This window comes from Vipera berus, assembly GCF_964194415.1.
Source record: "Vipera berus genome assembly, chromosome: Z".
NCBI classification, from domain to species: Eukaryota; Metazoa; Chordata; class Lepidosauria; order Squamata; family Viperidae; genus Vipera; species Vipera berus.
In genome coordinates this window covers 35,916,183-35,941,930 of record NC_138205.1, presented here as the reverse complement: position 1 = coordinate 35,941,930, position 25,748 = coordinate 35,916,183, and the positions used below count along the sequence as shown (strand labels likewise).

The following is a 25,748-nucleotide window of genomic DNA, read 5'->3' as shown; positions in this document are numbered from 1 at the left end:
CATGTGACCGTCCTAAAGAAGTGTAGCAGGGGAAAGGGAATGAGCTGAAGTGACCCAAGCCTGAGGGAGAGGCAGCTGCAGAACTGTCGGGGCTCGGCAGAAGCCCCAGGAGCTGGCAGGGCTCCAGCTGATTAGCGCTTCTGGAAGCAGCACGGAGCTGGAGATGAACTGAAGAAAAGGGGGAGGGGAGTAGAATATATAAAAGGAGGTGGTTTTGGTGGGAAAGGGAAAAAAGACAACAGGGAAAGAGAAGGGGATGGAGAAGAAGCTGTGGAAGGAGAGCTCAGCAGGCAGGGAGGAAAAAGAGACAAGAAGAAGAAGAAGCTGTTGCTGGAAGGAAAGGTCCCCTGGTTCGTTTTCTCCATCCAGGAGAATACAATCAGCACTGATGAAATGAAAAGCTGGGAGACAAGCATGTCGGAAAAGAGGTGGGTTTATTTAGTTCTGGATCAGCTGGCAGCTTGATTGGGTTACCATAAGGATTTTTGTAGTTTTTACAGTGTTTTGTACTTCAGAGGCTCCTTTGTGTGCTTTGGTTATTGGAATATTTTAGTCTGTTTCACAAAGGCTAGCAATGAGTCCAAACTGTTGACTTCCGTAGGTTTAATCCCTTTAAATAAATGTAATTAGTTTTACTCCCTTATCTTGAGTCTGTCTATGGCTTCTAGAAAGTTTTCTTTGAAGTTAAACAGGCTTAATTTAAGGCTAAAGCTTTTCACAATTGCTGGAGCCTTTTAGTCTCGGATTACAACATTGTGACACATGACACACCTGAGGCAGTGCCAAGCTTGAAGACCCCTGAATTAGCTGGTAGTGGTGCATATTAATAAACATGGATAAATTCATCATACATTTGTCAGTGCAAAGGGAAAGTGATTCAGCAAAGGAACAGCCACTGAAGAAATTAAAACTGGTACTTTTTTCGTTTTTTCTACAGTTTGTAATATTTTACTAGATTATAGAATAAAATACAAAAAGAAATAGTAGGACACAATGGGGAGGAAAAGGGGGGTGGAATGAGGGGGAGAAGGGAAAAAAACATACTTTGTTGCAGTAGAAGGAAGCATTAACATTAAACCTCAACTTTTTACTTTTCCATAATATTATAAACTAGCCATTTCTATAACAACAAATGAATCTAATCAGTAAAAACCAAAATCCCCCCCTTTTTTTCTTTAGTCATCAAGTTTTTGACACCTTGCTAAGCATTGTCATGTCCTAAAAGTGGTACAATCTGAGAAGGTTGAAAAGCCCTGAACTGGGTCTCACTTCAGTGGGAAAGTAAGTGTTCCGTGCGCCTTTGGCATATAGTCATGCCAGCCACATGAAACGTTGGCTCTTTGGCTATGAATTGGAGATGGGCATTGCCCCCTAGAGTCAAAGACGACTAGCAGAGGAAAGCATTACCTTTTTTATTTATGTGTTATAAATTACTGTAAATTCCTTGGTGGAGCAGAAAATATGGTTTAACACTGCTTTTGTTTTTCTAAAGATCACAATTGAAGCCATGAAAAGTGATATTGATGAAGTGGCTCTGCAAGGTATAGAGTTCTGGTCAAATGTCTGTGATGAAGAAATGGACCTGGCTATAGAAGCTTCAGAAGTAAGTTAAACAGTTGCCAATATTACATTTTCTGACTCTAATGATGACAATTGTGGTTTATAACAATCTTTGGTCTATGATGAAAAATCATGCACCACGCTGACTAAAGTGATGCATATATTTATAAATGTTGAGACCCAAGGTTACTAACTCTGAGAATTTTTTTGTGATGTGTTTGAAAGATTCAAGACAGATTTTCACACACATAAGCATTGTAATAGCATTTATTTCTGTTGCATTCAACTTTAGTTACTCCTGATTGGCTCATATCTTAGGGGTATGCACCAGTTGCTACATTCATGTTTTTTGATTAACATTTCTTGCAACACAGCACATACTAGGAGCTTTGTATCAGCATTTGCATATCTTAAAAATTCTGGATTAATTTCCTGTTTTCAGTAAACATTCTATTAATTCAAAATTATCTTATTTTTGGCTACTTGCTACAATTCACTTGATTTTTTAAAAAAATCAGAGTCATGACAATTGATAGCTTATTTTTCAAATCTGCACTCCATACAGGATTCAGTAAAAATAATTTAGGTTTTAAACAAGCAAAATAGCATTGCCTGTTCATAAACATACACACTCATATTCTTAATCCCAACCACACACATTTTTTAATACTGGTGCATGTATTTTTTCTATGTGAATTTAACTGATTCCCTTATTCAGTTTGAACCATTGCTAAACTTTCCATTTCTTCTTAAGTATGCTGTACCTGGCTTACTGCATTCAACAACTGACTTTCAACTTCATTTTCATGCAAAATATTCATAATTCAAGCCTATTAATCATATATAATTCTATTCTTCAACATATTGCTTTAACTCCTAAATAATTCTGCCATATCACTATCATCCCTAAATGTAAACATTGAGTCTGTAAAAGCTTGAATGGGATGCAGTGGATTCCAATTCAATCCAAGCAAGACGAGTGGCTTTGGGTATTTAATCTGGCTTGGAACAAGGTTCTTCCATCTTTGGTATTTAATAGGGAAGCGTTGCTCTAGAGACTCAGTGCATAATTTGGGGTTCCTCTTGGACTTGGGTTTGAAGAGCAAGTTGCAGCTATGTCTTTGCACATCTTAGAAGTGTGCAACAGTTGCACCCATTCTTGTACAAGGCTTAGCTCATAGTCACTCATGTGCTTTTTCCTCTCACTCAATTACTGCAATGCACTGTATATGGGGTTACCTATGAAAAGCATTTGGAAATTTGTGGAGAAAGACCAGTCCATCATTCATCAATTCTATTATCTCCAAGTCTTTAGAATTCATGCCTCTTAAGCCTTCTCCAATATGCCTGCAGTTTTCAAACCAGATTCCTCCTTCAAATCTATCAGCAAAAAAATTAGATTCCAATCATTGGATTGCAAATTTTTTTTAGCTGCTGTTCCTTGTAGCTGATTATCACCTTTAGTTATTTTATCAAACTATATCTAAGTTTTCAATTTGAGCTTGTGAGTCAAAACATTTTTTCCAAAGGCTTCCAAAGGGCTTTAACATTGATTATTTATATTTTTAATATAGTCTAAAGCTGTCCTATAACTGAGTTTTCACAAATAGAAACATTTCCTGTCAATTACAGGGGAAGTAGATATTACCATAACAGAATAATCACAGGAAAAAAGTGATAATATTTCTCGCAATGAAAAGTGAATAGAAAAGAGAAATTCCCATCAGAGGTTGAAAGAAATAAGACCAGAGCTTTTAAAAAATTAATAGAATAAAAAAGTCCTTGCAGTGAAAATTCAAATCAAAATTGATCACTTTCACTAGCCAGAAGATTACTGTTGACTTCCTTACAGTGAAAGCTATCCGCAACTCCAGAATAAAGCAACAACAATATGCAAAGAATTCACATTAAAATCCAGCAAAGGATTAGAATAAATCAGTATTCAACAGTCAATTTATTTATTTATTAACAGTTAAATATAAAAGGGAAAGGAAAATTTCAAAACATGTAGTTAAAACCGACACGCACTTAAAAAAAAGAATGGAGACTGGACCTTCTGCATACTCCTACTGAAAATTGCAACTGTTGAGATAGGTCCATGGTCGTCGGAGATTCGTGTTGGCCATTCCTAGTCGTTTCTGTTCAAATCTGGGGAGTGTGCTGCTATAGAATCAGCTTTGGTGGCAAAATCAGCTGTTGGTCAGCAGGAGGAAAAACAATTACCATGCTATTCTGTGTGTAATTTTAAAAGGACCCAAGCATTCAGAAATTCCAAGTGTAGCTGCCCAGGTAAATGATAGTGACAGTTATGTGGAACATGTAACACCTATCTTTCTAATTCAGTTTAGTAGTTTGGAGTTACTGTGGATCTCGTCAGGCAAGAAATGTCAGCTAGCAGGGACTAGGAAGCTTGTCTTCTCTTCAGTAACTCCTATCCTTTGGAGCTGTTACCCTTTCTTAAGGCTTTAAAGCCACTAGCGGGCCGTGGCATGCCAGCAACAGATCCGCACAAACAAGCAAAGACCTACCCGCAGGATGTAGGCAGCACACACAAAACCACACACCCTCCGATCCACGGAAAAACCTCTCCACATAACCGGTCCCTGGTGCCCAAAAGATTGGGGACCTCTGCTTTAAAGACTTGGCTTTAAAGACTTGGCTATGTGCCAAAGCATGAGCTCTTGAAAGTGTTTTAGGGGGGCTGTTATCTGGTTAAACTGTTAATTTTCATGTAATTATTATAATTTTTTGTTTCTTATATGTATTATTTGTAACTGGCTTGCTGTTTTTATTATTTTAATTGTAATATTTGCTGCCCAAAGTCAACTTGATTGAGATGAGAGACAATAGAAATTGATAGATTGAATGAATGAACTAATAAATAAATAAATATGTTTCTCCATTCCCTCACTTTAGTTTTAATCTAAACAATTTCATAATTTAAATGTTTAATTTACTTTGCTAGATGTATCGTATTTAGTCCTTTTCTCACCCAAATATTTTTTTCATCAAACTTAGTACACATTTTCTTTGCCTCTTTTAATTGTTTCTTTGATTACATGCTTTATAACTATCTGCATATACATTCCTAATCATTTGCTTAATGTCTTTTCGCTTAATCTACAGCCTCTTTTATAATTCCATCAAATATCCTCCTTAGTACTCTCTATTAACATAAATTTACACATTGGAACCATTTTATTTTTTTTCTGTATTTTTGTTACTCTTAACACCGCCACTCGCACATTCAAAACTTGTACCACTGTTATATATCCTTCTCTAATTCTCTCAATCATATAGGGGTAAGTATAAAAACTTAAAGCCTTTTGACTTTGTGTTGGAAGGGTTGAATCTTCTCTTATGATCAGATAGAAATAAGAGATAATGATTCATGAAACTTCGGGCAATACAGTAATGCTGCCGTAACTAATCAAGTTAATGTAATAGTTATTTATATTATCTATTAGTCATCTATTCATGCATTTGCACATATACTCAAATATATGTTAGCAAACAATCTTGCAGTATGTTATTCCCATGAGATTTTCAAAGGAAATGCAACCTGCACATATGTATCTCAGTTGAGATAGGGAAGGGGCACATTTAGTTGGAATTAAGACATTTGTATTATTTCTTTTACAGGCAGCAGAACAAGGACGGCCTCCAGAGCATACTAGTAAATTCTATGCCAAGGGTGCTCTCCAGTATCTAGTTCCAATTCTAACACAAACATTGACAAAACAGGTAAGTAATGTATATATATTGTTCTGTACCAGCCTGCTACCTGCCCTGCAGAAAAGGCAGGGACAACCCCTTTACAAACGGCAAGAGGCTGGAATTAAGCCTGCCAAATTTATTAACATAAAACAGAGTAAACCATGAAACAGACACCAACCATGAAACAGGAGCTATGAAACAGGAACTAATCAAGTGGTTGCCTTCAGCAAACCAGCCCTCCCACGCATTCCCTTTTTATACAGTTCAGGGCGTGGCTTCTCTCTTCCTCCTTCCGAGGTGCCCCATTGCCTTCCTCTGTTTACTCCTGATTGACTGCCTCCTGCGTCGGGCGTCCTTGAACAGGGCCAGCTGTAGGTCATCTTCATCCACGCTGTCAGGCTCACACAGCTGGGTCTCCGTTGTGACCAGGTGGGAGGGGCCTGGCTGAGGGCTCTCATCAGCAAGATCTTCAACCCCCTCAGCAAGCTCTTCAACACCCCCCTCCTCTGAGTCGTCCGACCCAACTGCCGAACCCACAGGCTGACCCTGAATCACAACATGTATTGGCACCATTTTCCAATGTACAGGTCGTCCTTGGGATCAGCAGTTCTGTTGCTTAGTGATGCATCAGTGTGTGTGTGTGTGTATTGGAAGCTGGTTGTGAAGCCTGTATATGGTAACCACATGACTGAGACACTGCAAGGTTGTAAACACTTTTCAGCTATGAAACAACTGAATTTCAGGAAAATTGCAATAGTCATAGGAGATTGATTTAGTTGTAAAGTTACTTTTTCAGTGCTGTTTTAACTTTGATCACTGAACAAGACAGTCATTAAGCAAAATAATATCTGTAGTTTCAGGGCCTATAGTTTTCAGCAGCTGGGTATCTTCCAAGCTATATTGAAATTTATCTCCTAGTATATTTTACTGTTTGGTCTGGTCTTACAGATAAGCAGTTAAAATCTTGGAAAATGTCAGATTGGGGAGGACTGTCATATAATAATTATTGTGAAAAAATTAAAAGAACAAGCCTAAAATGGCCTGGTCTGCAGAAAGAAATCTGTGTGTTCTAATTAGTTAGTTATTTTTTTAATATATAACTTTTATACACAAAAATTATAAAATGTTTGTAGTAATCCTGCAGAGCAGGCATGCTGGCTAAAAAATTCTGGGACTTGACGTCCACAAGTCTTAAAAGGGCCAAGGTTGAAGATCCCTGCTGTAGAGATTGCATTCATTCATAAATTGGCAGTCTGTCATAATAAGAATTATCACCTCTGATTTATGAGTGAATGCAATCTCTTATTCATAGCCATATAGTATTCCAAAATTATTGCATATTGTCCAATTGGAGACAGGTGCTTGAAGAAATACTCTGTCCTGAACAGAACTAAGAGGCATTTCCTACTTCCCTTCCTGCTTCTCTTTGAAATTAACCTCTAATTTAAAAATCATTATTTTGACAACCTGTCCTACATCAATTTGATACTACTATGGCCATCATGGCTGCACTGAAGCCTCAGCTGATATTAAAATACAATTTTGTTAATCTTGCACCAAATTATATCCGTATCTGTTGTATCACTCTTATCACTGCTTTTAAAGGAATCAATTATCAACCTGCCATTAAATTTGTCTTGATCAGATCACTATCTTATTACTGAGTTTTTGACAAATGTTGGGTTGGTGTTCAAAATCTGACATTTTGCTAATTTGGGGCCCCAAAGTATATTGAATTTGTATGAGATTGTCGGATACTATGTTCTTATCTGAAATCTAATCAGATTTATTATAAAAGTAGATTTTAGCCATTTAAAATATAATCCTGCATACTGTTTCTTCCCATTTTTCTTCACTTAGGATGAGAACGATGATGATGATGATTGGAACCCCTGTAAGGCAGCTGGGGTCTGCTTGATGCTTTTGGCAACCTGTTGTGAGGATGACATTGTACCTCATGTTTTGCCCTTCATTAAAGAACACATAAAAAATATTGACTGGCGATATCGAGATGCTGCTGTCATGGCATTCGGGTGCATTTTAGAAGGCCCAGAACCAAACCAGCTAAAACCTCTTGTCATTCAGGTGAGGGAGACTTGTGCTAAAAATATACGTACATTTCTTTTGAAATGAAGGCTTGCAAATTCGATAACTGGTTTGTAAATATATTAACTATGTGTCACTTTGACTAAAAATAACTTCATAATATTGTGAGAATAGCAGGTTCATGAGGAAAATAGAAGGACCATGTATGTACTTGACATGTTGAATTGGCCCCAAGACCAAAATGAATTTTATCTTAAATGTTCTATGCATTTGATATCATTATTTTGATCAAATAAATATGCGCCACAATCACAATACTGTTGGTGCAACCATTGTTTGGTACAAAAGGTCTGAAAGTCTTGTAACATAATATATTGCTCTGGTACAATAAAATGACATGAGCCTCTCAGAAAGGCCGCATTCGATTTTCCTCCCAGAAAAGGACACCATGACAAGAAAAGACAACTATTATAATCAAATTCTGCTTTAATTGCTTGTGATTGGTTCCTCTGCCTTCTGCTTCTGCAGTTGTTTTGAGGAGTAAGACTTATGGGGATATAGTCTATCCCAGGGGTAGGCAACCTCGGCTCTTATGACTCATGGACTTCAACTCCTAGAATTCCTGAGCCAGCATAGCTGGCTCACGAATTCTAGGGGTTGAAGTCCATGAGTCATAAAAGAGCCGAAGTTGCCTACCCCTGGTCTATCCATATCTTACAAAGCACCATATTTGAAGAACATATTTTTATTGGCCGAAACTTTAAATAAATATAGAACAGCAGATTACCTTTTCCATAGATCCTATGTTTTAAACTGAGATTGGCACATCAGAGTTTACAATTGCTATCAGTTGATTTTTTTTTTGCCTAATTCAAGGGATTAGTGATTGCCTTTAAAATACTATATTGGCTTGCCTTGAATTAAAGATATGGAAAGAGCCATTTCCACTTGTCATCCAGTTTGTGTCCTGAGATTTGTGAAAAGGATTTCTTTATTTTTTTATATCAAGTGATGCAAAAACTTGGTATCTATAAGTGAACAGAGAAATTACCAAAGCTATACAATTAACACTCAATATATTGGTGATGACAAATTAACCATAAAAAAGAAAATACTTTTTTTAATAACGAAGCAAAGGTTTTTCCACAATAACTAAAATGGTTTTTAAAGATCTTTTTTGAAGAGTGCCAGAGTTATCATCATTTTGTTTTATTTTAGATAAATATTTAATTTCTAACTTCCTCTTTATTGTACTCTGATATACAACATTCATATTTCTAATTTCAGGCCCACTCTTTTTCTCTTTAAACATACTCTAAATGCTTAAATTTGTCTAGTTGCATATAGGTGGTACTTGTTTAGCAGTGGCCGCATTTAGAACTGTTCACAGTGATGAAAAAGTAATTTACAACCAATCCTTGGCATTTACTATAAAGCAAAGGAAAGCTGAAGACCATTTCAGTTTCACTTAATAACTGTTTTGCTTAACAACTAAGTTCACAATTCTAACAGCAGTTGCTAAACAAAAAGCATTATATTATATATATGGAAGTCATTCTTCCTTAAATTGTCAAATTTCTGTTCAGTCTGTGGTTTATTGTTTAAGATTCATTAAATCCTCTGCTAATTTTGTTGTGCGTACGTTTTGCTAAATTGGCTCAAGTTTCAATATTTGAATATGTAATATTTCATGACAAACCAGTGAACTTGAAATACCTGTGATGTATTTTAGCCACAATATTACATTATTCAATATTTTGGAGTAACTTCTATTATATTTATATTTATTAAATTTTTATACCGCCCTTCTCCCGAAGGACTCAGGGCGGTGTACAGGGCAATAAACATTAAAAAACAAAGTACAAAAGTTAAAAACAATTAAATGATTTATGCCCGATATATACAATAGTTAAAACCATATTAAAACCCAACCTATGCTTCCATTTTAAATACATATGGGCCTGATTGGTAAGAATATACCTTACAACTAGCCTGCTCTAAAATCTAACTGAGCTCCTGAGAGCTGAAGGAGCCAGTTGGAAATACAAGGATTTTGAAAACTACTTTAGACATGAAACATCTAACACAGATTGACAATGGGCTATTTTTCTCCTAGGCTATGCCTACTCTTATAGAGTTAATGAAGGACCCCAGTGTTGTCGTCAGAGATACAACCGCCTGGACTGTGGGTCGGATCTGTGAGCTGTTACCTGAGGCAGCCATAAATGATATTTATCTTGCTCCATTGCTGCAGTGTCTAATTGAAGGTTTGAGTGCAGAGCCAAGGGTGGCCTCCAACGTATGCTGGGTAAGTCAGAATTTTTATTCTGAATAAACATTTGAGTGCTGGATAAATTAGAAAAATAAGGCTTGTAGTTTTGAATCTGCAGTTGCTCCAAATGTACAGGTAGTCCTCGACTTATGACCACAGTTGGGACCAGAATTTTTATTACTAAGTAATGCAATTAAGTATTTATGATTTTTTTTTTGCCATGGTGTGAGCAAATCACTCTAGTCATTAAGAAGCTCCCTCTGTCATTAAGCAAATTTGCTTTCCCATTGATTTTGCTTGTCAGAAGCCCTCTGGGAAGGTTGTGTATGGTGATCATGTGACCCCAAAACACTGCAACTATCATAAATACATTCTGGTTGCCAAGCATGCAAATTTTGATCATGTGACCATGAGGCATATTACAATAATCATAAGTCACTTTTTCAGCATCGTCATAACTTTGAATGGTTGTTAGATAAATGGTCATAAATTGAGGATAATCTATAAAGTTACAGATAAAACAATGGTGCTAAAGCAAAAATTGTTTGGTGATGATTGGACCTATTGTTTGACTTCTTAATTTATCAAATAACGGAACAGGAAAATGTTAAAGAAAGATGCAAAGTTGGAGTCAACATTAGGAAATTAATTTATTACCAAAATAGGAAACTTCCTAAAATTGTCAACTTCTAAATTACTGACACCTAATATCTTACAGGCTTTCTCTAGTTTGGCAGAAGCTGCTTATGAAGCTGCTGATGTGGCTGATGATCAAGAAGAGCCTGCAACATACTGCTTATCCTCATCTTTTGAATTAATTGTTCAGAAACTTTTAGAGACCACAGACAGGTAACTTAGTGATTCTTTATCCATTTGACCATGTGCTGCTGACCAGGGGACTTCAGGATGTCCTGAAGAGTTTCATTTTATAAAATCTCCACAACTTCTGAAGGATAAGGTGTAATAGCATTAGGTTGGTTTTGTAATTTTTGGGAACCTCTTACATGTACGTTCCACAAAATTGCAGAAAAGCTACAGACATGTAACTTAGATTTTGGCACAAGCCATATTGTTGCAAAGTATCAAATATGTATAAACAATGTCCACTAAAACAATAGAATAGATACAAAATGCTCTGGAATTTTATTTAGAAGTTCTAAGTCATTAACAAGTGAAGCAGCACAAATTATATAAGAAAATATGAAAAAACCATGCAATTTTTATTTAACACATATTATTTACATAGGTTGCAGGATTATGATCCTCTTTCGATAGGATATAGAACTTGGACAGAATTTGGGTTTTTTTCAGGATCAGGCATATATAACAAAATATAAGAACTTTGAAATTTGTGCATTTAATCTCTGATTTTAAACAGTGTTGACTAAGTTTTACAACAAATTTAGCTGCCTTTTGACTGAATTTTGCAAAATGGAGCATGAAGCTATATAGTATTAAAATAATTCAGCACATTTTAAACAAGTTTTGCACCTTTTTGAAATTATCTCCTTTTATATTCCAGTTTAAAATATTGTCTATTTGAAAATGACCTTATAAAATAATTTGTCCTCTTTTTTTCTTATGAACTCCAGACTACTACAGGTTAAAACTTTGAGAGCAGTTTAGAATAAAATAAGTAGCAGCCTTTTTATTTTGCCTAGATTTCATGATTTTCTTTCTAAAAATCAAAAGTAAAGACAAAGTCTTCATTGGTTTCCCCCCCACTTCCCCATGCTCCCTCCCTCCCTGTCAGTATATATCGAGGCAGTTAAAGTTCTTGATTATGAGCTTTGGTTTCATGGGAAAAAAGATGTATATGCTGTTGAATCTAGGATATGACCTGTGATGTTAGGTTTTAGTTCTCATTTACAAAATACCAAAACAATCAGTCTTAAAAAACTACACCATATCCATCAGAAGATTTCATTAACAGAGAAACATACTTCTTCATCAACGTAGAATTATTTAAATCACTATTGAATATATGTCTTGTGTAAGTTACTTGACCTATTTAAACTATTTATTTGCTTGACATATTTCCTGACTTACTGTGTTCATGCTCTGGTCAGGGGAACTTTGTTTTATTACTACTTAAAGCTTACAGATTCTAAATTTATACATACCTGGATATTGCAACAAGATTTAACTTTGTTTCAATAATATCCCTGTCTCCAAACTGAATCAAGGTAATTCAAATTATTTCATATGTTTATCTGATTCTATAAGCTGATAGGCCTTTGAGAATACTCTTATGTCATCACTATTAGACATTTTGCAAGGAATTCTGCAGTATTCATGGATAAACTTTTTGTGGATAATTTAATGTGATTTTATTATTCTAATTCAGTGCTAGCTTTCACGTTTTTTAAAATGCAATTACTATACAAGTAGTTTTCACCTACTAAATTTTTGTTAAGCAGTCATTCAGGCTTATGGCAATGCTGGAAAACAAAACTTTTACAGCCTATTTATGACTTCACAGGGTCCTTCAGTCACTTGATCACCATTACAGTCAGCATGTATATCCTCATGATAACATGAGGTGCTCAGTTAGCAATCTGTGCACTCCTCACTTAACAATGGCAAACAAGACTGCCAGGACAGTTGTACTAAGCAACACATTCTCATTAGTAATGGAAATTTCTGTTAAAATCCAAGGACTACCTGTACAATTACTTGTTTTGTTGTAGAAGATCCTTCATATTCTAGATCTAATCTTTACCTCCCAGTGTCTTATAAAGTATTGAACTATTATGTTGGATGTGTGATTAGACTTCCATATAGCAATTAGCTTGGATACTTTGGGATGCAGTAACATAAAATACATCACTCTGAAACAATAGGCACAAATTTGTTGTCTCAGCCAAACAAAAAATTAGACATGAAATTTGATTTTTTCCAAAAGAGAATCTCTATGGACATTATCAATCATCCAGGACATAGTTGTCCCAAAGGTGCTTTTTTTAAAGAGGCAATTTTCTTGTTTTTCTTTGAAGACATTTCGCTTCTCATCTAAGAAGCTTCTTCAGCTCTGACTGGATGATGGGAAATGGAAGCATTTATATTTCTTGCAGACAGCTGGTTATTTTCAGTATTTTAGAGAGTCATTGAGGCTACTTGGGGTTTGTCTGTGTCTTCAGGATCACCTGAGTAGTGCAAATTTGTGTGAAGCCTTCTTGGAAGGCTTCCTGAAAGGGCTGTGTTGTGGAGTCCAGTTGCCTATTGAAAAAGCAGCTTTGGGACAACCATGATCTGGATGACTGAGAATTTCTATAGAAATTTAGCTATACACTTTGAGATGAACACTCTTTGAATGGTATGGGAATATGAATAGATTTCCAGAAAAATTGCAGACTATAGGATATGCGTTTCAGTTTAAGATGCAGACAACACAGGCTCACCCCCAACAGCCTGCCCTGTGTTCAACAGTGAAGGGACACAGGGCAGAAAACATCCTGAAGAAAGCACAGCTCCACAACACAGTCCTTTTAGTGGTTCCAAAAACGCTGCTACACACCCATTTGCACTACTCAGGTAACCCTGAGGACACAGACAAACCCCCAAGTGTTTAGTGTTTCAACAACTCTAAAAGAATGCAAATGACCAGCTGTCTATAAGGAATATAAATTCTTACATTCTTCATCATCCAGTCAGAGCTGAAAAAACTTCTTGGATGAGAAGTGGAACATCTTCAAAGAAAAACAAGTCCAGTTGCCTCTTGAAAAAGCACCTTTGGGGTTTTTTCCAAAGTTTTCTTCAATAGCATCACCGCCTTCCTCCAATCTGATTTTAAAAATTTTCAATATATTTTATTCCATAATGTCCAAATAAATACCAAGAAAAGTGTGGTAAGTGCAATGTTTAGGTGAGACTTCCAGATTCGAAAGGATGACTTCTCTAATAGCATGGTAATAGAATAAAAGTGATACTAAATACTTGAAGTTAAATAGCCCACTCAGTATATTCTGGTGGAACATTCTGCGTGACTTGTATTACAATGGAACCTAAGCAAAATATTTTAAGTATTTTATTTTCTCTATATAATAACAATAAGCAATTAGCAACCATAGTTTTTATCCTGGGATCCCAAAACTAGTGGAGCAGCAATCTGTGATAAATGCTGTCTGTTTGATCTATAGAAAAATTGGCCTATGGGTATTTTTGAAACATTAAAAAATAAAATAGTAAACAGCAGTTAAGATTATTTTTTTTATAATCTGCCTGCTCAAGCCTGAGTTAATAAAAGAGCAAAATGTTGAGTTTTGTATATTTCACAGCCAGCACAAAACAATATTATACAATTGCAAAAATACATGTACAAGTCCAGTATACATTTTATATCAGTTAATCTTTCTGAAGAAAAAAAAATTCAGGAACTATATTGATCCATTGGTTAATTTTCTCATACCAAAGAATTTACAAGTAGCATTGTATGTCACAGAATGCAGGACTTTACCTTTTTTGTGGTTGGCCATCTTGAATTATTTATAATGTGCTATCATGTGACATAGCATTTAAAGCAAATGAGTTAATGACTGCCCCAATATCATAGACAGATACTAGGATTGGTGTTGGGCCACTGCTATAAGTTGAGTGATGGAAAGGTTTAGCCCTTATTCATTCCTAATGGCAGATTTAAAAAATCTTATCCCAGCCTTAATCCCTCCTCCAAAAAACAAATGGAATATTATACCCTACCTTCCATTGATATAGCACTTCAATGGGTAGCCCTCTGGATAGTTCATTGGCATTTAATTGTGTATGTGTTCTGATGTACTCTTGCTTCTGTTTATATTTTGTTTTAGGCCTGATGGACATCAGAATAACTTAAGGAGTGCTGCATATGAAGCGCTCATGGAAATTGTGAAAAATAGCGCCAAAGACTGTTATCCTGCTGTTCAGAAGACAACTTTAGTTATCATGGAACGGCTGCAACAAGTGCTCCAAATGGAGGTTAGCTTGGATGGCTGAAAAATGTGATAGTATCCCCCCCAAATGGGTGATTTCTAGAACAGGAAAGCTTAACTTGGGGAGTTGTATATTTTATGTTTTGTTTCATGGATGTTTTGCATGCTTTCTGTGATTCATGTAAAAAAAAATTGATTGATGCAGGACACATATTACCTATACTGGGATTTTCCATTGCAGGCACATGCCTATGATCTGGTCATCACTGTTAGATTTTAATTAAACATAGCACAAACTTCTCAGTCTGTCAGAAAGATAGCCAATGAATATCTTCATTCAAATGTACACTTAAGATCATAATTAGTTCTGGCTGTAGGTCTTATTATTCCTAATCAACTTAATTTTAAATACATACCAGTTCTTCAATAGAGATAAAAGTTTTAAAGAACATTTTAAATACTAAACAGTATTTTCTCTCCAGTCTCATATCCAGAGCACAAGTGACAGAATCCAGTTTAATGATCTTCAGTCTTTACTTTGTGCTACATTGCAGGTAAAAAATTAACATTATTTAATTGTAAAGATGTTTATAGCTTGATACTGTAAAGCATAGAGTATAAGAACTAACAGTAATATTAAGGAGAAAACAAATCTGTATTGGATTTTTTACAGAACAAATGCCCTCTTGATTCAAATTTGACTTTTTCTTTGCAATTTATCAAAAACAATGGTATATAGAAAAATAAAGTAATACATTGGTGCATTGTTTGACACAAAATACCCTGGATATATACCTTTCATCAGCTGGTCCCAGAACTAATATGTCAAAGAAAGAGGTGGAACTCTCACTATTTTAGCAAGGAAAATTAATAACTGTTGTGCAGGTAAATTCAGATTGTCCTAGCAGATGCTCAACTAAAGTTAACAAATAACTATCATTGTTCAATTGTATTTTGCTAGATACTAAAGAAATTAGTATTTACTTCTAGATTAAATTAGCATCTATAGGGGAATATCTATCCAGGTGACAGATAGTTATTACTAAATATTTGCTTAAAGATTTTTCCCATTGCATAATTCATACCTATTCACAAGATAAGTTGAAAATGTAATTAATTAGAAATGAAATGGGGGGAATAGAAGAAAACTTCCAGGTAAATTTTCACCTTTCATCAAACAGAATGTCCTTCGTAAAGTCCAGCACCAGGATGCTCTGCAGATTTCAGATGTGGTGATGGCATCTCTTCTGAGGATGTTCCAAAGTACAGCAGGATCTGGAGGTGTCCAAGAGGATGCCCTCATGGCTGTTAGTACTCTGGTAGAAGGTAAATGCTTTGCTTTGCTAGTAAAAAGGATTTTTTAAAAAAACATTGAAGGCTCTATGAATACATAAGTGTTTGGGTTGTCCACATTCTATTTTTATGCTACAACGGGGATATTCTATGAATTTAGGACTTCTATATTAGTCCTGACATAACATAAATGCTGAAGAGATTTATGAGCTAAGAACTCGATGAGGTATATCAGATGATGACAGAAAATTATAAGGACATTTTAATGGTTAGATTCCAATACAGGTAGTGAAAAATATAGTGAGGTGGTATTGTAGAACAGACTCAAATACGTTTTGTTTTGATTATGAACAAGTAATATTTAACAAATGTTCATAATGTTATATAAAGTGTTTATGCATAATAGCTGTCAGAAGGCTTTACCAAACAATTGTTTTGCTGTGATTATATTATTATTATTTTTATTATTTTTTATTATTTTTATTACATTTATATACCGCCCTTTCCCGAGGGACTCAGGGCGGTTTACAGGGTAATTAAAAACCAAAAATACAAAAGTTAAAAACCAAATTTAAAAAAGATTAAATTTATCCCTGTATAAATAAAACCCCAATTAAAATAAATTAATCCTCAGCCTGGGCCAGAGAGCTCGAAGAGCCAGGTCTTCAGGCCCCGGCGGAATGAACGGAGGTCGGGGGCAGTCCTCAGCTCCACTGAGAAGGCCCTATCCCTGGGTGTTACCCGCCGGCAATCTCTTACTGGTGGCACCCTGAGCAGACCCTCCCTGTGGGAGCGCACTGGACGAAGGGAACTTGATGCCGGCAGCAGGTGTTCCCTCAGATATCCCGGACCCAAGCCATGTAGGGCTTTATAGGTCATCACCAGCACCTTGAATTTCACCCGGAGGGCAACCGGAAGCCAATGCAGCTCGCGGAGTAGAGGTGTTACGTGGGAGTATCGGGAGACCCCCATCACAACTCGCGCGGCCGCATTCTGCACCAGTTGAAGCCTCCGAGTGGTCCTCAAGGGCAGCCCCATGTAGACATCACGGCGAGGGCATCGCTGGGTTGGTTCGGGGTGGAAAGAAAAAGTTGGGTATCATCAGCGTACTGATGATACCCCACCCCGAAACCACGAATGATCTCACCCACCGGCTTCATATAGATGTTGAACAGGAGGGGCGAGAGAACCGACCCCTGAGGAACTCCACAAATGAGAGGCCTCGGGGCGGATCTCTGCCCTCCCGTCAACACCGACTGCGAGCGGCCCAGGAGATTGGAGGAGAACCACCGTAAAACGGTGCCTCCCACTCCCAACCCCCTGAGACGCCGCAGCAGGATACCATGGTCGATGGTATCAAAAGCCGCTGAGAGATCTAATAGGACCAGGACAGAGGAGCAACCCCTGTCCCTAGCCCTCCAGAGATCATTCACCAGCGTGACCAATGCCGTCTCCGTGCTGTATCCGGGTCTGAAACCCGATTGGTACGGGTCCAGATAATCAGTTTCCTCCAGGAACAGAGGGAGCTGATGCGCCACCACACTCTCAACAACCTTCGCCAAAAAGTGAAGGTTGGAGACTGGACGATAGTTATTTAAAACAGCCGGGTCCAAAGCAGGCTTCTTGAGGAGGGGTCTCACCACCGCCTCCTTCAAGGCGGCAGGGAAGACACCCTCCTTCAAAGAAGCAGTTATTACTGCATGGAACCAGCCTCGTGTCCCCTCCCGGGCCGCATAAGCTAACCAGGAGGGGCACGGATCCAACAAACAGGTGGTGGTGCTCAGCCTCCCCATGATCCTGTCCACATCATCAGGGGAAACAGGGTCGAACTCAGTCCAGATAACATGCTCAAAACCGTCCGATTCCTCCACGCCAGACTCTGCCCAGTCAGAGTCCAGACCGGTCCGGATCTGAGCAATTTTGTCCGCAAGATGACTAAACTCCTCGGCTCGTCCCCGCAAGGGATCCTCCCTCACCTCCTGATTAAGGAGGGAGCGAGTTACCCTAAACAGGGCGGCCGGGCGATTATCTGTGGACGCGATAAGGGCAGCAAAGTAGTTAGACTTCGCCGTCCTTATCGCCGCAAGATAAGACCTTATAAAGGTTCTTAACTGCAATCGGTCAGATTCGGATCGGCTGGACCTCCAACCGCTCTCTAGACCTCGTCTCCGACGCTTCATCTCCCGGAAGTGAAGTAAATCACAGGGAAATGATGTATGCATCTTATTTTATTATCTAATAGTACAGTATAGTAACAGAAGACACATTTTATTTCTGAATTTTATTTCTTAGGATAATTCAGAATAGAGACATAGGAAGTGATAAGATTTGAAGTAGAACTTTACTGAGGAAGAGAATAGACTAAAATTTCTGACTGAGAGTTCAGTTGCATCCTTATTTATGATTTATTTTACTCCAAGATGGTACTTGTCATGGATGGAGCTGAAACTGGATATGAAAATATATTTTGGATCTAAGTTTACACTTTTAATCTTGTCATCTGATTAAATCATATTCACTGGGAATAGACTGGTCAAATATGGGAAGGAAGAATTGTTGACATATAGACAGAAGAAATACAGGGAGTGCAGAATTATTAGGCAAGTTGTATTTTTGAGGATTAATTTTATTATTGAACAACAACCATGTTCTCAATGAACCCAAAAAACTCATTAATATCAAAGCTGAATATTTTTGGAAGTAGTTTTTAGTTTGTTTTTAGTTATAGCTATTTTAGGGGGATATCTGTGTGTGCAGGTGACTATTACTGTGCATAATTATTAGGCAACTTAACAAAAAACAAATATATACCCATTTCAATTATTTATTTTTACCAGTGAAACCAATATAACATCTCAACATTCACAAATATACATTTCTGACATTCAAAAACATAACAAAAACAAATCAGTGACCAATATAGCCACCTTTCTTTGCAAGGACACTCAAAAGCCTGCCATCCATGGATTCTGTCAGTGTTTTGATCTGTTCACCATCAACATTGTGTGCAGCAGCAACCACAGCCTCCCAGACACTGTTCAGAGAGGTGTACTGTTTTCCCTCCTTGTAAATCTCACATTTGATGATGGACCACAGGTTCTCAATGGGGTTCAGATCAGGTGAACAAGGAGGCCATGTCATTAGATTTCCTTCTTTTATACCCTTTCTTGCCAGCCACGCTGTGGAGTACTTGGACGCGTGTGATGGAGCATTGTCCTGCATGAAAATCATGTTTTTCTTGAAGGATGCAGACTTCTTCCTGTACCACTGCTTGAAGAAGGTGTCTTCCAGAAACTGGCAGTAGGACTGGGAGTTGAGCTTGACTCCATCCTCAACCCGAAAAGGCCCCACAAGCTCATCTTTGATGATACCAGCCCAAACCAGTACTCCACCTCCACCTTGCTGGCGTCTGAGTCGGACTGGAGCTTTCTGCCCTTTACCAATCCAGCCACGGGCCCATCCATCTGGCCCATCAAGACTCACTCTCATTTCATCAGTCCATAAAACCTTAGAAAAATCAGTCTTGAGATATTTCTTGGCCCAGTCTTGACGTTTCAGCTTGTGTGTCTTGTTCAGTGGTGGTCGTCTTTCAGCCTTTCTTACCTTGGCCATGTCTCTGAGTATTGCACACCTTGTGCTTTTGGGCACTCCAGTGATGTTGCAGCTCTGAAATATGGCCAAACTGGTGGCAAGTGGCATCTTGGCAGCTGCACGCTTGACTTTTCTCAGTTCATGGGCAGTTATTTTGCGCCTTGGTTTCTCCACACGCTTCTTGCGACCCTGTTGACTATTTTGAATGAAACGCTTGATTGTTCGATGGTCACGCTTCAGAAGCTTTGCAATTTTAAGAGTGCTGCATCCCTCTGCAAGATATCTCACTATTTTTGACTTTTCTGAGCCTGTCAAGTCCTTCTTTTGACCCATTTTGCCAAAGGAAAGGAAGTTGCCTAATAATTATGCACACCTGATACAGGGTGTTGATGTCATTAGACCACACCCCTTCTCATTACAGAGATGCACATCACCTAATATGCTTAATTGGTAGTAGGCTTTCGAGCCTATACAGCTTGGAGTAAGACAACATGCATAAAGAGGATGATGTGGTCAAAATACTCATTTGCCTAATAATTCTGCACTCCCTGTATTAGCCTGCTCACAATTTCCTTACAATGTTTAGAATAAGAAAGTGTAATTGATTTTTTTGGAAAAAAAACATTGGAAGGTCATATTCTAATCTTGGAGTCTAGTATTTGGTTTTTCATTGTTAAATATATGTCCTGGAATTTTCAACTTTTTTGTGGTTGAGGCAGCGGTTATTAGGGTTGTGATGTGGAAAAATTGGAGATGTTAATAAATTTATATTTTTATATTTTTGCCCTGTTGTAGAATGGGAGTAACTATATTAACCCTTATTTACTGAATATTTCTGGTGTAACCAGTTGTGGTCCTAGGTTTATTAAAAGGAGAAGTGGGTGGGTGAATTAACAACTCTAGAGTTTTGGGAGCTACAAATCCATCTGAACTATGAATATTAACTTCTTAATTTTAGGTATCATATTTTTTTAACCTTTCATTTTGTTCAGTGTTGGGAGGGGAGTTTCTCAAGTACATGGAGGCCTTCAAACCTTTCCTGAATATTGGTTTAAAAAATTATGCTGAATATCAGGTAAGGCCCTTTCCCTTGTCTTAAAAAGCAACTGTTTGGGATTAAGTGGTATATATTTTTCTAATACTGCTGGATTTGGTGATAATTATGGTACCATTTTTTATTCTTGTAGTGTTTTCAATACTTAGTAATTTGCTTTCAAAACCTAAAGATCTGAAGTTGTCAAAACATAAAGTTGTTTTAACCTATAACCTCACAACTGAATCTTGAGGCTGTAAGCAGCTGAAACATTTCTCTCTCTCTCTCTCTCTCTCTCTCTCTCTCTCTCTCTCTCTCTCTCTCTCTCTCTCTCTCTCTCTCTCTCTCTCTCTCTCTCTCTCTCCCTCCCTCCCTCGCTCCCTCCCCTCCCTTTCCCTCTCCCTCCCTCTCTCCCTTTCTTTTTTTCTGCATTCTTAATTAAGTATTCTTATTTATTGTAATTGCTTTAGAATTATCCTGTCCATGATATGCTGTTTGTCAGCATTCTGGAGGCTTAGATTATGATAACAGAATTCATTAGTACAGGGGTCGGCAACCTGAAACAGTGAAAGAGCCACTCGGAACTGGTTCCCTCAGAAAGGAAAAAACTGGGAGCTGCAAAGAGGAATGCGCATGGATGCGCATGCGCAAAACAAGAGGCTTGACAGAACAGTGGAGCCTAAGGGGAGACATGTAGCCGCCCTGCCCCCTCCGCTCTCATTCACTCGCCTTTGCATGGAAAAGCTTCTCTCTCGCTCTCATTCACTCATGTTTTGTTTGCAAAAGCTTCTCTCTCACTCTTATTTCCTCACTTTTGCTCTAAAAAGCATCTTTCATGCTCTCATTCACTCACACTGCTCAAAAAACATTTCTCTCACTCTCATTCACTCACCAACTCAAAAGGCCAGCTGTGGCGCCTCCATTGACTTCCATGGGGACGCTTGGCAATTAAAACCACTCCCGCTACTGCTGCTACTGCTAACTTTTTCACTTGCTGCTTGGTTCCGATTAAACCTGAGAATCCCCAGATGCCACTACTGGGGGGTGGAGGAGGCTGCCCCGGTTTGGCTGTAGCGGAAGCCAACGACAGTAGCGGTGGAGGTGGCGGCGAGAGATTTCACTTCTGAAATTTTGTCAAGAAAATTGTAAATACTTGTCTAGACAGTTGCTTGGAGTCAACATTGATTTGAAGGCATAAAAAAGTAATGTTTCTTTGTGAGTATAAACAAAGTAGTTCCCCCCCCACACACACAGACTACTAATTGCTCTGCATTTTAATAGTTAACAAGAAGCTATGAATCAAACACCATACAGCCTGTTAAATGGTACTAAAGGATATAATTTAACCGTGGAGTCACTTTATATAATTTTATAAAATCTGAGGGGTGGCTGAAGGGGACAGAGGAAACATATCCTGAATGGTGGTTTCTTTGTAGATTTTAAAACAGCTAAAGAAAAGAGAACTTAATGGGATTAAGCAAGTGAAAAAATGTTGGTGTGGGATAATTTGATTACCTATTATTTAGAATAAATTGAACACAATAAATTGTTTGATTACAGCAAAACAATAATAGGAAATTGTGTTGGAAAAGATTTTCATAACTTATATTTAAAAAGTGGGAAAACCTTGATGTCAAGAGAGAAAAAGAAGAGACGAGGAAATAAAATCAGGAGACAGACATCTTTAACCAAGTGTTGAAGAAATTTGCATCAGAAATGAAAATGTTAAATAAAAATTACCAACTATCAAAAGGTAAAAAGGTAAAGGTTCCCCCGCACATGCGTGCTAGTCGTTTCCAACCTTAGGGGGCCGGTGCTCATCTCCGTTTCAAAGCCGAAGAGCCAGCGCTTGTCCGAGGACATCTCCGTGGTCATGTGGCTGGCATGACTAGACGCCAAAGGCACACGGAACACTGTTACCTTCCCACTGTAGTGGTCCCTATTTTTCTACTTGCATTTTTATGTGCTTTCGAACTGCTAGGTTGGCAGAAACTGGGACGAGTAACAGGCGCTAACTCTGCTATGCGGCACTCGGGATTTGACCCGCCAAACTGCCGACCTTCTGATCGACAAGCTCAGCGTCCTAACCCACTGAGCCACTGCGTCCCTACTATCAAAAGAGAAAACACTAAATAAATGAAGTATAAATTGTAGTAAAAAATTGAAATTAAAAAATGCAGTTATGAATATGGCAAACACTGCAACCCAATACAAAATATATATCAAAGTTAAAAACATATTAGCTACAAAGCAAATCATCTACAAAATCCAAAAGCAAAAGACTATGTGTTATTTTCAGCAAGTCATCAAACATTTCCAAGAATTGACTATTGGATCTCTGAAGATCTTAAACCATCTCAAGGAAGTAGAGATTCTTATAGATGGACCATGATCCTTTAAATGGAGGATGAATGACAAGCTGTTACGGTTAGAAATATATTACTAACATGCAAAAAAGAGTTACTTTTGAAAAATAAATATGATTTTTTTGGCTATCAGATATAACCATATGAAGGAGCTTCTTACAAGGTTTGCAACAAAGCAGAAAATAAGGGAATCATTTGTTATACAAGAGATCAAAAATCACAAAACTTGTACAATTCTTATAAGAAATTATATTCTAAATATAGTATTGACAAAGAAGGCTTGAACATGTATTGGAGACTCAAATTTTAAGAAGTAACTGAATAACATGGCTTGATATTAAGGAAACCAATAACAGTTTAAGAGCTCAAAGAATTTCAACAACTAAAAATAGGAAGGCAGCAGTAATGTTCCTAGATGCTGAAGAAGCTTTTGATAAATTTAGAGTGTCCTTACAACCATTTTTAAATAAAACAAATATACTAGAATTTAAAATTTGGGTGGGGGGTATTTATTCATGACAGATTATAGCAAATGGAACACTTCACAAGTTTTCCAATAAATAAAGGTACAAGACAAACATGCATACTTTCTCCATTATTTTTGCAGATATGATTTGAAAAGAAACATATTTGGGATCAAAATTCAGAGAGGAATACAATGAAATGTTATGCAGACAATGTAGTATTAACTATTCAAGCATAGAACGTAGGAGCTCCAAAGAAATCTAAAAACTTCATATAATTCTCTGGATAGGAAATAAGAAAGAAAGATGATGATAACATGTTTAACCCAAGAGGGAAGATGAAAGTGTGATATGATGTCTGGCTATGAAATAACAAAAATCCAGTGAAATATTTGGGATTCTATTTGACAGGGTGCAATATTTCAGAACAACTAATAAATCATGGAAATAAATAAAACAATAGCTTGATAGGTGGGGAAACCTAAAACTTTCTTGGCTGGGGCTTATCAGGACTGTAAAAATGAATATACTAATCAAGATGAACTTATTCTGAATACTGTTAATTGTACTCTTAAGACAAAAGCTTTCAGAGTTGGAAAAGAATAATTAAAAGATTTACATGGAGTAGAAGAACACCAAAATATTCAAACTTTTGCAAGATTCAAAAGAAAGAAGTAGGCTTGCATTTTATCATTTAAATTACATTATTTAGAAGCTGTCTCATAGGTAACAAAATATGTAAAATCTCTGAATAGGAGAAATATTAAGCATAGAGCCAAATTAGCGAATGGATTATGGTATAAAGAAACAAAGGAAGAAAAGAATTTGAAATAACATTAAAACAACATTAGTTAAAAATATGGAATCTTCTAAAAGAAAGACTATGACTTTACTACTCACCTTGGTCAAATATCTTTTATTTCAGGGACAACCATAACAAGTTGTTTTTCAAGATAGTAATTATAGTACAAAAGTGGGGAAAGATGCAGGAAAAACCAATAAAATTTACTTCAATTTAAGGGGAAATTAATATAAAATTTGCACACCAAGTTGGAAAAGAAAAACTTTGCCAGTCATACAAAATTGGAAGACCAAAATTGGAGAATAGAGTAAGGTGACTATATATCTGTAATATATATATTGAAGCCTTTTTGAAACATGCTGCCACAATTGAGGAATTATCTTGCAGGCTTTATTTTGTATTGTAATAGCGCAAGGAAATAACGATTGGTGCCTGAGGTGAGTGAAAAGTGACTTATGAAACTGGTGGGTATATATTTTTTTTGCAGGTCTGTTTAGCTGCAGTAGGCCTAGTGGGTGACCTTTGCCGGGCTTTGCAATCCAACATTCTGCCCTTTTGTGATGAAGTTATGCAACTTCTTTTAGAAAACTTGGGGGTGAGTAAATTGATGATCTAAAAACAAAAGAAAAAAAAATTCACATCTATTATTGAAAGAAATCTGAAAAAAATCCTAACAGTATAAACATTGATTTGATCTTATGGCTTGTTTCTGACCAAGGAAAAAGGAAACAAGCAATATAAATAGAAGATTATGAAGATTATTAAAATGTCATAATTTCTATTAAGACCTTCTAATGAGTCTATTTTCTCACTTAAATTATAAATATGGAAATCTGCAATGCCATTTCATACCTATATGTGACACCTACATTTTTAAAAATGTATTTTCATCTCTGGCTCACCAAATTGATTAAGTTGGCTATTTTTTAATGAGCAGCAAATCTGGTGATGGATTAATACTGGGTTGCTGAGACTTGGGGGTACACTCCTATCTGTATATGATGATTGAAACCCATTGATTTAATAAGAAATATGCTGAGAACAAATACTTTTCAGTTTTGTTAATGCAAAATGGGAAAAGCCCTCAGCTCCTTGGGGGCAATATCTGATAGAATATAAGTATCCAATTTAACAATGTAATTTCTAAAAGCTAAACTGTTGGCTGTGAATAAAATTACATTTTGTCTTTACAGAATGAAAATGTACATCGGTCTGTTAAGCCACAAATTCTCTCAGTATTTGGAGACATTGCTCTTGCAATTGGAGGAGAATTTAAAAAATACTTAGAAGTTGTATTGAATACTCTACAGCAAGCTTCTCAAGCCCATGTTGATAAGGTAAACAATCTTTTGGATCAAATGTCTATGGAAATTTTCAGTCATCTAGGTCATGGTTGTCCCAATGATGCTTTTCCCCCTCATTTTTATTCAAAAGGCAATTGGACTTTTTTGGGCTTTTTTCTTTTGAAAATGTTTCACTTCTCACCCAAGAAACTTACTCAGTTCTACCCAACTGGGGAATGGAAGGATTTACCGGTATATTCTTTGCAGTCATCCGGTCATATAGCCAGAAAGTTGTTGAGGCCACTTGGGGGTTTATCTGTATCCACAGAGTCATTTGAATCAGAATATAAATGGGTATGGAACCTTCTTAGGATTACTGAAAGTATTGTGTTATAAGCTGAAGATAGTTATCCC

The 25,748-nt window shown here is 37.0% G+C and overlaps 1 protein-coding gene across 4 annotated transcripts in view; it reads left to right on the top strand.

The window, feature by feature from the left end:
• Positions 1 to 25,748, top strand: part of KPNB1 (karyopherin subunit beta 1) — a gene marked incomplete at its 3' end in the record, with an annotated part of 62,993 nt that overhangs the window by 18,012 nt on the left and 19,233 nt on the right. For all 4 annotated transcript variants that reach the window (XR_014028482.1, XR_014028483.1, XM_081343810.1 and 1 more), the window contains exons 8-18: positions 1,493 to 1,603; positions 5,203 to 5,304; positions 7,138 to 7,362; positions 9,440 to 9,631; positions 10,314 to 10,444; positions 14,401 to 14,548; positions 14,985 to 15,056; positions 15,684 to 15,828; positions 20,379 to 20,461; positions 24,539 to 24,646; positions 25,245 to 25,388. Coding sequence is in view for 2 of the 4 variants with exons in the window: in XM_081343810.1 (XP_081199936.1) it covers positions 1,493 to 1,603; positions 5,203 to 5,304; positions 7,138 to 7,362; positions 9,440 to 9,631; positions 10,314 to 10,444; positions 14,401 to 14,548; positions 14,985 to 15,056; positions 15,684 to 15,828; positions 20,379 to 20,461; positions 24,539 to 24,646; positions 25,245 to 25,388 (1,461 nt within the window). The remainder of the gene's footprint in view (positions 1 to 1,492; positions 1,604 to 5,202; positions 5,305 to 7,137; positions 7,363 to 9,439; positions 9,632 to 10,313; positions 10,445 to 14,400; positions 14,549 to 14,984; positions 15,057 to 15,683; positions 15,829 to 20,378; positions 20,462 to 24,538; positions 24,647 to 25,244; positions 25,389 to 25,748) is intronic.